Here is a 12,274-nt window from a genome sequence, read left to right on the forward strand (position 1 = left end):
CTGGAACTCTGCAAACCATAGTTCTCCTCTGCTACCTAAATTCTTGTTAAATTCTACCTGTGGGGGAGCTAGAAAGAGACTAGAATAATGGAGTGACAAGGGAGTTGATCCTTCCTGTTTTGCCTACCATTCTTGAAATATCACTCCAGCCAAAGGTTCCTCACCTGGGCAGCAGCAGTTGGTCCCAGTAACCAGGTTTTTTTCATATTCGCAGCACCAGCCATAGTATGCCTTGGATATATGAATTCCAGTTCTGCAGCGTCCCCCCATCAACTGACTGAGGAACTAGCATAAAGATCAGCTCTTCAGGGTCCTTTCTCCAAGTTTCCCTTTGTTCTGGCAACCTCTCCTTCCGCTCCCCCGAATGAGCTCTGCCTAAAGACCCATTACTTTCACACTGCCAAATCCGTACATATTATTCAGACCTTATTATATCTTCCTGCTATATCTGACCATTGACTACTCACTTCTCACACCTTCAGACAATATTATTTCTTTATTAATTTTTTGGCTCATTAAGACCTTTCTGGAGGGTAAATTGGAAAATATTTTAGAAAGCATTTTGGCAATATGTATTCATTCAACAAATAATTTTTAAGCATTGTGTAAATATTTCCATTGTGTTAATTTCTAGAGGTAGAACAACTGTTAAACATAGCAAGTGCTTTGTGAGTGCATTTAGTTAAGTGGTACAGCCAGGTAGTCTGACTCTAAAATCTGTCATATTAACCTCTACAGCAGGAATTTTCAAACTTGAGTTCCATCAGAATCACCTAAAGGACTTGGCAAAACATATATTAATGAGCCCCACCCCCCTAATTTTTTATTCACAAGGGTGAGCTAGCAAATTTAAATTTTTTTTATTATTATTATACTTTAAGTTTTAGGGTACATGTGCACAACGTGCAGGTTTGTTGCATATGTATACATGTGCCATGTTGGTGTGCTGCAGCCATTAACTTGTCATTTAGCATGCAAATTTAAATTTCTAACAAGGTTCCAGGTGATACTGATCTCCTTCCCAACACTACACTGCCCACATATTTTCTCATTTGCTCTTATTCATCTCTAATGACTCAACTCAGCTATCTCCTTCCTTAGGAAACCTTTCCTCCTCTCTTCTCTCACCAGCTTAACTAGATAACCCCCATCTAAGATCTCACAACAATGATGGGCTTCCATGACACTATGTACCTACCAAATACATATCGGTAACCACTAAAACTGAAACTCTGTACATACAGGTCCCAACTAGCAGTTGGAGCCTTTGAGCTAGCCTTTGAGCACCTAAAGGACAGTGATCGTAACCATTCATCCTTTTTTACATGTCTTTAAGTTTCTTTTTAAATTTTTACTGTAATAAAATGTATATAAAATTTAACATTTCAACCATTTTAAGTGTACAGTGCAATGACATGAAATACATTCACGTTCTTATACAACCATCACCACGCCCCAACTCCAGAACATTTTTCATTTTCCCAAATTGAAACTTTATATCCATTAAACAGTAACTCCCCAATTCCCCCTCCTCTCAGCCCCACTTTACTTTCTGTCTCTATTCATTTGTATAGGGACAGTTTCTAGCACATTGCTCCTCAACGGTATTATCTCAATAACTGCAGAACTGAAGGAAGCGAGACTTTAAGCATCAAATAGAAGAATTAATGAGAAAGAATTTTAAAGAGTTAAAATTGACATAAAAATGGTGTATATCATCACTAGAGTAATTAGAAAACTTAATGACATATTCGCTGTTTGAGTTATAAGTATATGGCTATTTGAAAACAATATCTTTGTTCTCTTTCTAGCACAAATATTAGCCACCCATATTTTTAAGTTTATAAAGAGATCGAATACGAAAAATCATCTGAAAAAGAAATATAAAACGCACCTTTTTTCCTTTTCCACTCAAATACCTAGCACTCCTGAACTGAGTTCACTCTTCTTTCAGACTACATGCCCACCTATATCTGCAATATCTTTGTAAGGTACATGGATGTGCTTCGGTCAAGAATCAGGCCAAGGCAGATGTCCAGGCCTGCATGACTCAGCGAGTAGAGTGCAGGCATATAACTCCATCTGTTATCACAGCCATGTAGCCATAACATGGGAAGGCCATCCCTTGGCCATATGCCACTATTGTCTGTAAAAGGTATAATTGCCCTGCTGACACTCTACAGATGCTCTTGTACAGGCGCTCTTGCACCCAGAGAGAGAGTACCAGAGCTGTCAGTCTTGCTCTGACAAGGGGAGCCAGGGCATGGCTCAGCATGGCACAACATGGCACAGCATGGTTCGCGTTCATGCCCAGAGAGAGAAAGAGTTAAGCTGCTGACCCTGAAGGCAAGAGAGAGCCAGCTGTGCAGCTGTGCATAGGAGCAGCTGGCCCAACCAGTCAAAACAGAGCAGACAGTGAGAGAAAGCTGCTGCTAAGAGAGCAGCTAATGAGAGACCTAGTTTGAGTAAGCTGCTGATAGAGAGCTGCTGAATAAAACTACGTTTCACCTGCTTAAGGCCCCCAGAGTGTTCTTTCAGCTATTACCCATCCACCCACTCCCTTCGGACCTCAGCGTGAGCTAGAACCTGAACTTGAACTGAACATTTGGTATACTCATGGACCTGACAATCGTGACCCTAAACCTGACTGTCTTGCTACCTCAATTAACAGGAGGAGAAAAGAGGAAACCTAACAGAGCAGAATGCTATATTAAAAAATAAAACATATAACAGGAAATGTAGGGATGCAAGAGGTTTATAATCTACTTCCGTATATGAAAGCTCTTTTAAAAAATATTGTGTAGTAGAAATGCCAAATTAATTATTTGGTACTTACAGAACATATAAAAGATGGACCTTATAGTTATAATTCTTGAATGGATTCTTAAATAATGACTCCACATAACAGATGAATAATTTTAAGTCTCCTTTTAGCCAGCACTGTATGTTCCAGTTTGCACCTGAATTTAAAAAAAAAAAAAAAAAAAAAAACAACTATATGAAATCTCAAAAACCATCTGAACAACTCAGTGAAAGAGAAGAGCTAAATCAAATTTACCAGTGTTCTGATATAACTTCCATTGCCTGTTCTGAGAGAAAAAGAACAAGCTTCAACTAGGGGCATGCGTTTGCCCATCACTTAGTCCCTTTGGCCCTCAGTTTCCTTTTTTCTAAAGTAATAGAATTAAATTCAATTATTGCTTCTCAAATTTTCTTTAATTTCAAACCACTTAAATAGGACAAAAGAGCTCAAAACTCACCTAGCTCAGTTCTCACTTTTCTTTTTCTTTTTCTTTTCTTTTTTTTTTTTTTTTTGAGATGGGGTCTCACTCTGTCACCCAGGCTGGAGTGCAGTGGCATGATCATGTGATCATGGCTCACTGCAGCCTCCATCTCTCAAGCAATCTTCCCACCTCAGTCTCCTAAGTAGATGGGACTAGAGGCATGCACCACCATGCCCAGTTAATTTTTTTTTTTTTTTTTTTTTTTGTATTTTTAGTAGAGATGGGGTTTCATTATGTTGCCCAGGCTGGTCTCTAACTCCTGAGCTCAAGTGATCCGCCCGCCTAGGCCTCCTAAATGCTAGGATTGCAGGCAGTTAAGCCACTGTGCCCAGCCTTTTTTTTTTTTTTTTAAACATTAGACAGGTAATGTGCCAACATCATAACAAGGTCTGAGGGAGGCACATCTCACTCATACATGTGAAAACCCAATCATCACGCTTTTGAGGGAGGAAAAGATATGCCTGTATTTTCATACTGGAGGTCTCTCTACATGGATGAGTCAATTGACTCCACTCTTCCTAGCTTTTCCAAAAGACTTGGGATAATTTTGTTGTTTATATTTCCAGATGCAGAATTTTTAACTACACTAGCTACAATCAGTATGCATTATACTTAAACAAAAAAAAAGAATTTTTTTCTTATCTTTTTTTTTTCCAACTTTTATTTTTAGTACAGGGGTACATGTGCAGGATGTGCAGGTTAGTTAAATAGGTAAACATGTACCACAGCAGTTTGCTACACAGATCATCACATCACCTAGGTGTTAAGCCCAGCATCCATTAGCTATTCTTTCTGAAAAACCCATCTTTAAAACGTATATTCTTTCAGAGATATTCCTTCCCTGAAGAAATATTATTATTCATGAATATTTTAAAATTTAACCAATTCAACAATATTATCAGTCATTTGATATTTTATACATTTAACAAAAATAAGGTGTGTTTTTCTATTTCAAAGCAAATTTAGAAGACAACAAGGAATGTACTTAAAAGTAAAATAGTTCCATTATATTTTTATGGGATACAAGATAATTTGGAAATTATTTATTAGTTTGTTCACATAATGAATCCTAATTTTATTATCAATATAAAAATGATTATGTATGTTAAAATCATAGCCATAAAACATCTATTTCATACAGGTATCAAAGAATTCAAAAACATTGTTCAATACATTTAAAAAATAGCTAATGCTTACCTATTTGTTGAAAAACTAAAGAATTTACTGTTGAAACAAATGTCTTTCCTTCAATGTTGTCTGCACATAAGGAGCAGTTTCTATCTTGCTCACTCCGAAAGCAACAGTGGAAAGTTGTTTTGGATAAGTTAGAAAAGTAAGTACCACTTGAATTAAACTTAGGTTCAACAGCTGTCTCATAATGTCCATTCGAATTTGAAGTATTCTTTGAGAGTCCAGCAGGCAAAAGGAAGTAGTCATAGGTTGAATTTGGTGGCATGCAAGACAACTTAAATCTCCAAGGAGTAATTGGATATGACAAGTTAAATGCAGTTATCACGTAAATAAATTCTGTTAGGATATTAAAAAGACACATAGAAAAAAGTAATCATTTTGACTAAGACATGAATAGAAAGTATCTGAGATTAAACCATGTAGTGCTCAATGATTATTTAACTCTCTAAGTCCCAGTGAGTGCCTAATGAATAACTTTGTGCTTCCATTGTACAATGTGTTACATTCAAGAGGATGCATTCATTTCTAGAAATTACTCCACTTTCTGACATCTCTTTTCTTTTTGAAGACTCACACTTCATGTTTTCTCTTTAAGCTGACATTTTATATTTATGTTTTAATAAAAGGAAACAAACACTGAATATTTTATTTTTCCTTTCTAAAGCATATTATTCTAGCTTCCATTATAAATGATAAATATAATATCCAGTATAAATGATAAATAAATATCTGGATGTGCAATTATATAAACAAACATTAAAGTGCTATTTTAATATGTATTTAAGAGAGTAACACCAAAATATTAACACTGCTTTTGCTGAGCACTTTTAGAAAGAATTTGTCTTCAACATGATGATGGCTTGATGATCTCCTGAATTTTCCCATGATCCTCCAAATACAAAACATCATCATATAAGACATGCCCTTAGCACATTACACAAAAAATGATGCAAAAGAATAGACTTCTTATGGGAAATGCCCACTGCTGATTAAATTATCACTTTTTACATATAAAAATTAAGAACAATTATATAATCCTGTACCAAAAAATCTGCAAAAGTTAAACCTTGTTTTTTTTTGTTTTTTTTTAAGATGGAGTTTCGCTCTTGTTGCTCAGGCTGGAGTGCAGCGGCATGATCTCGACTTACTGCAACCTCCGCTTCCTGGGTTCAAGCAATTCTCCTGCCTCAGCCTCCTGAGTAGCTGGGATTACAGGCACCTGCCACCACACCCGGTTAATTTTTGTACTTTTAGTAGAGACGGGGTTTTGCCATGTTGGCCAGGCTGGTCTCGAACTCCTGACCTCAGGTGATCCACCCACCTTGGCCTCCCAAAGTGCTGGGATTACAGGCATGAGCCACTGCACCCAGCCAAACTTATTTTTAAATATTTGTTTGAAAATAAAATAATTCTCCATAATTGTTTTTTCAATAAGTTGCCCAAATGATGCAACAATTGTGTTGGCTTATATAGACACTAATGCAGAATAGGAATTCTGAGAATCTTGTATGGATTTGTATGAAATGAGAATTTTGAAGAGTTATGGCAAAAGTAATAATGTAAGGAAACAGAAGTAAACATGATGTTCATCAGTAGGTGAATGGGTAAATTGTGGTACATCCAGACAATTAAATATTATTCAGGGCTAAAAAGAAATGAGACATCAAGTCACGAAAAGATACAGAGGTTCCAGCACTGTTCCAGAACTATGCATCCAACAAAGGACTAATATCCAGAATTTAGAAGGAACTCAAACAACTCAACAAGAAAAAAACAAATAATCCCATTAAAAAGAAGGAAAAGAAATGAAGACATTTCTCAAAAGAAGACATACAAGCAGCCAATGAACATGAAAAAAATGCCCAATATCACTAATCATTAGAAAAATGCAAATTAAAACTACAATGAGATACCACCATCTTATACCAGTAAGAATGGCCATTATTAAAAAGTCAAAAAATAATAGATGTTGGTGAGGATGCAGAGAAAAGGAAATGCTTATTCACTGTTGGTGGCAATGTAAATTTGTACAACCTCTGTGGAAAACAATGTGTAGATTTCTCAAAGAACTAAAAGTAGAACTATCATTCAATCCAGCAATCCCACTACTAAGTATCTACTCAAAGGAAAAGAAATCGTTATAACAAAAAGACACCTGCGGTCATATGTTTGTCACAGCACTATTCACAATAGCAAAGTCATGGAATCAACCTAAGTGTCCCTCAATGAATGACTGCATTAAAAAAAGTGGCATATTCACACACATGCACATACACACACACACACACACACACACACACACCATGGAATACTATGCAGCCATAAAAAAGAATAAAATCATGTACTTTGCAACAACGTGGATGGAGCTAAAGGCCATTATCCTAAGTGAAATAACTCAGAAACAGAAAATCCAATACCACATGTTCTCACTTATAAGTAGTATTGTACACAAAGTTCACTATTCAGGTGATGTACACACTACGCAACATATCCATGTAACAAAACCATACTTGTAACCTCTGAATCTAAAAAAATAAAAATTTAAAGAGGAAAAAAAAGACATGGAGGAAACATAAATGCATATTACTAAGTGAAAGAAACCAATATGAAAAGACTACATACTATGTTATTCCAACTATATGACATTATGACATTCTATAAAAGGCACAACTATGGAAACAGTAAAAAGATCAGCAGTTCCCAGGAGTTAGGTAAGAAGCAGGGAGGAATAGGAAGGCCACAAAGGATGGGCAGGGCAGTGAAATTCTTCTGTATGATTCTACAGCTGCAGATAAAGGTCACTATACATACATCTGTCAACATTCATACAATATACAACACCAAGAGTGAACCATAATGTAAACTATGGACTTTGAGTGACAATGATATGTCAGTATGGGTTCATCAATTGTGACAAATGTACCACTCTGAGGGGGGATACTTGATCATGGGAGGTTATAAATGTGTGGGGCAGGGAGTCTACGGAAAATCTCTGTACCTTCCTCTCAATTTTGCTGTGAACCTAAAACTGCTCTAAAAAATAAAGGCTTTTTAAAAATGTAAGAAAATAAAATTTTTAATCAATTCACAAATGTATTTTTTCATTACAAAAGCAATTATCAGTGAAAATATTCAAACGATACATAGGTAATGACTGTTAATAGTTTGGTTTCTAAAGATTTCTATAGATATAAATTAATATAAATAGGTATAGATGCAAAAATTGAGGCCAAAGTGATTAATGTGACTATGGCCATACTGATAACAATTAGGTATCACAACATTACCAAAAGTAAATCCATATTACAATTGTGTTCCTTTGGACTTCACTCCTTCTAACATGTTTCTAAAATCAGAACACCTCAAAGAAAACAGAATAGTTTTTTGAGGGAGGAGGTTTACAAAACCAAGAATATGTAATATTACTAATTTACAGCATTATATATTCTAGGTCTACATAGAGGATTCAGTTGCTTGAAATGAATTAGCCTAAAATCCTCACAGAAGTATTTAAATGTAAAATGTAATGATGAACTTTAAAAACATAGCAACTATTGATGCAGTTAAATTAAAAGATGAGTCTATTTTATCCACATGCAACTTTGTAAATGATATTTCTTTCCCTCCAAATGAATCCTAAACTCTAAAGACGGTCTAGAAGTTTCATCTGAAGGCATATCTTATCAGGTAACAATATCCCAGGAATTCTTTTGGTTCACAAACTTGATCAAACCAGAAACCTTCCAGAAAGTCAATGTAAAACACTAGAGTCTAACAAAAATTAATAGAGAGTTATAAAAGAGAATGAATAGTTCCCTTAAATATATCTAATAAAATTAGAGAATATAAAAAGAGAATGAGTTATTTCTCTTTGATAGTCCCTTGTGGCATAATTTTTTGGAAATCTGTAATGGTGGAGCTATCCAGGTTATTTTCTGGAAATATACAGATGGCTGCAATGAAAGAGAAGTATGTACAACAAGGAAGACCTATAGGGAAGCTTAGAAGAGCCCCTTTAGATTGGGGTAGCCAAGGAGATGCTCAGAACCAGTTGACACACAAGTAACAGCTGCCAGATAAAGTTGCCACAACATAAGTTTTGTTAAAGAAAGCTAGATAAACAATTGCCAAATCACATAAGTTTTGTTAAAGATACTCTAACTTTAATTTCAAAAACTTGGAACACAATCTAACTTACATGATTTGGTTTAAGGAAATCAGAATGTCACCAGAATGTGGTAAGAAACACGTGAGAACAATATGCTCAAAAGTTATTGGCAATGTATCGGCTGGGCACAGTGGCTCACGCCTGTAATCCCAGCACTTTGGGAGGCCGAGGCGGGCAGATCATGAGGTCAAGAGATCGAGACCATCTGGCCAACATGGTGAAACCCCGTCTCTACTAAAAATACAAAAATTATCTGGGCATGGTGGCGCGTGCCTGTAGTCCCAGCTACTCGAAAGGCTGAGGCAGGAGAATTGCTTGAATCCAGGAGGCAGAGGTTGCAGTGGGCTGAGATCATACCACTGCACTCCAGTCTGGCAGCAGAGCAAGACTGCGTCTCAAAAAGAAAAAAAAAAAAAAAGAATTAATCTACAGAAATATTTTTCCAAATATACAAAGACACATGAAGTTTCAATGCAGTATTATTTGTTACAGAAAAAGAAATGTCTATCAATCAGGAATTGGTCAAATAGACTAATAATTTTATATATATTCATACAGTGCATTGTCATGCAACCATTAAACTAATAAGTATCCCAGTAAATACTGATAAAGATAAAAAGCCATCATGATAAATTGGAAACCTGTTAAATGGAAAAATAAACATCCAGAACAACATGTACAGACCAGTGCTATTTTTGCAGCTATAGATATGAGTGTGTCTGTGTATGTGTGTGTGTGAGTCTGTGTGTGTGTGTGTGTGTGAGAGAGAGAGAGAGAGAGAATTCTGGAAGGATACACCATCAGGTTGTCTTTAGAAGGTTGGGAAGAGTTTTCGTTTTCACACTTATACACTTATACTATGGTTTGCATTTTTAATCATAAGCATGTATGAGAATTCCTAACTAGAAATAGGAAATTCTGTTAGCTAATAAATAAAACAGCATATCTAAAGGCAAAATCTCTACCATGTTTAAGGGCATTAAAACAGCAAATGAGCAAGTAACTTACCCCAATGTAACAAAACCACACAGAATTTTTGACAAATCATCTTACTTCAGAGAAGTACACCTGGAAAAGGTAAATCTAAAATCAGAACACACACAAAAACAAAAACACATATATATAAGTTGTCTGTGGAAAACATAAAAGGAAAGGGATTATAGATAAGTCTCTAAATTTACATGTGATACTGTAGATCAATATCTGAGAAATATCTCACATAAAATTAGGCTATAGATTTATTCCTTTACGCATCCTATCTTACATCATTAAAAATACAAGTCGAAAATATTTAAACTGAATGTTCCTTTATGCCATAACAAACCAGGACAGGTATCACGGGATAAGACTGAAATTTTAACTAAATGCAAGTGCTCACAATGTTGATTAAATATGTAACAGCTAATTTAACATCATTAATATCACCGTCTTCAATTTTTTTCATGCTCAGGTCTTAAAATTTCCCTGTTTTCTAAAGTCTTTATCTTTACTATGATATTGTAAGGCCAAATAACTATTGCATAGGTAACAACTGCCTATTTATTTCCAATAAAGAGGAGAAATTTTACCAGTAGACCTTTGGAAACCTATTGTTTATTTGCAGATGAGGTAATATTGGAGAGTTAGAATAATTAAAAGTCTGGTGGCTTAATATACCCAAATGAAGTCTGACTTCAGAGACAAGATTTCCTATGAGTTCTACTCAAGTTGGAGTATCACAAATATGATTATTTGTACTACTATGTCATAAATCCAAATAGTAGTATAATTTTAATATATTTGGCTTGGACTTTGGATGAAAACCTACCTGAATTAGGCATCAGGAGTGTTGGGTGCCAGGCTAAGCTCTTCTGGTAATCAGCTGTGGGACTTGGGTTTTCAACACTCTAGACCTCAGGTTCCTCATCTACAAATCAGACTGTTAGATGGTCTCTACAACCCCTTTCAGAGCTGCCTATTATTCTGAGAGATGTAATTTAAAATGGAAACCACACTTTACCACAAAGAATAGTGTAAAACATTAAGTGAGAAACATGTCTCATGACTCATATCTGAGAATTGGCACCATATGATAAGTGAGAATTGGCACCACCTGATAAGTAAATGGAAAAAAGTGTTTATTTATTTTACAACTTACTATCAGGAAGAAAATAAATGAGTATAAACAGTGAGTAGTCCAATAAATTTGTTTTTCACACTACAAGTTTGTCATCAGAATTTTTGTTCTTTATACACTGATATCACAATGGTTCTTTAGGATTTCTAGAAATCAGTACACTGTTTGGAACCCTCATGATTTAATTATATTAAATGAGTACAAATTCCTCCCTGCTTTTTATGCTACCTGTTCTTGATATAAGATGTTCTCATAAAATAAACTCAAGGGCAAGTTTTATAGTCAAGATGTGTCACAGATACAACATATCACTGGATTGCTTTGATGAAACTTACTAGCGACTAGTAACTCAGTTCAACAAATGATTTGGCTCGTTTTTAACTCACCTGGTCTCCTCAGTTAAGTGATCAAATAGATCAGCAGTTTTCCTTACATAAAACAACCACTTCTTTATTTAATGTTCCATGCAAAACACAAACTACTCTGATGGTTTGGATTCTTGGAATCAGGTTTCATTCTTAAATAACAGAGAAACAATCACAAGTGTAAAAAGGACATAGACACAACCTTGAAGAGACAGTGAAAGGTGGTATCTGACATAGATTCAATGAGAGAAACATATGCACCCTAAACTGTACAAAAAGGAATATAAAGAAGTTTTTTAAAACACAAATAATACAGAAAAAGAGGCTGGGTGCAGTGGCTCACACCTGCAATCCCAGCACTTTGGGAGGCCAAGGCGGGTGGATCACTTGAGGTCGGGAGTTCAAGACCAGCCTGGCCAACATAGTGAAACACTGTCTCTACTAAAAATACAAAAAGTAGCTGGGTGTGGTGATGTGTTCCTGTAATCCCAGCTACTTGGGAGGCTGAAGCAAGAGAATCGCTTGAACCCGGGAGGTGAAGGTTGCAGTGAGCTGAGATCACACCACTGCACTCCAGCCTGGATGACAAAGTGAGACTCTGTCTAAGTAAAAGACAGAAAAAGTGACAGAAATTTTTTAAATTAGTGAAAAAAGAATGAAGCAAAGGGAGAATTAAAGATAGGATGACCAAAATAAGCCTAATACACCAAACACCATTAATATGAAGACACTTCCTAAGGATGAACCATTAATTTGTTCTAACTTTTCTTATGGTTATATTGTTCAATTATAAATTCTGAGTAGTTAAAATGAAATGAGCAGTTTAGGAGAAGACTACAAATAATCCTAATACTAAGAACAGTACAAAATTTTTATTGATTAATTTTATAAAATAACAGCTAACATCCTCATGAACATCCTAATAATACCAGAGTTTCAAAGCAATTTCAAAATTTAATAATTTGTCACCCTCTCCACTACCAATACCCTGTTCTATGCCACAATTATTTCTTCCCGGAACTATCAGAAGAGGCTCTCTACTTCTGTCCTTGTTCCCCAATTCAGTCAGTTATCAACATAGCAGTTAAAGTGATCTTCTTAACACAGATCAGATCATGTCTCTCTAACACAGTAGTCACAGTCATCTTAT

The 12,274-nt window shown here is 35.6% G+C and overlaps 1 protein-coding gene and 1 non-coding gene across 3 annotated transcripts in view; both read right to left on the minus strand.

Moving 5' to 3' along the window:
- LEPR (leptin receptor) overlaps positions 1-12,274 on the minus strand; it is a 109,389-nt gene that overhangs the window by 65,488 nt on the left and 31,627 nt on the right. For both annotated transcript variants that reach the window (XM_055350096.2, XM_031011785.3), the window contains exons 2-4: positions 9,652-9,711; positions 4,482-4,811; positions 2,837-2,960 (exon numbers count right to left, since the gene is read on the minus strand). In XM_055350096.2, coding sequence (XP_055206071.1) covers positions 2,837-2,960; positions 4,482-4,811; positions 9,652-9,691 — 494 coding nt within the window. In that variant the 5' untranslated portion in view covers positions 9,692-9,711. The remainder of the gene's footprint in view (positions 1-2,836; positions 2,961-4,481; positions 4,812-9,651; positions 9,712-12,274) is intronic.
- On the minus strand, positions 3,638-3,741 carry LOC115932419 (small nucleolar RNA U13). The gene has a single exon (XR_004068702.1). It is a non-coding gene; the product is annotated as a small nucleolar RNA U13 (small nucleolar RNA).

This window comes from Gorilla gorilla, chromosome 1 (genome assembly GCF_029281585.2).
Source record: "Gorilla gorilla gorilla isolate KB3781 chromosome 1, NHGRI_mGorGor1-v2.1_pri, whole genome shotgun sequence".
Classification (NCBI taxonomy): Eukaryota; Metazoa; Chordata; class Mammalia; order Primates; family Hominidae; genus Gorilla; species Gorilla gorilla.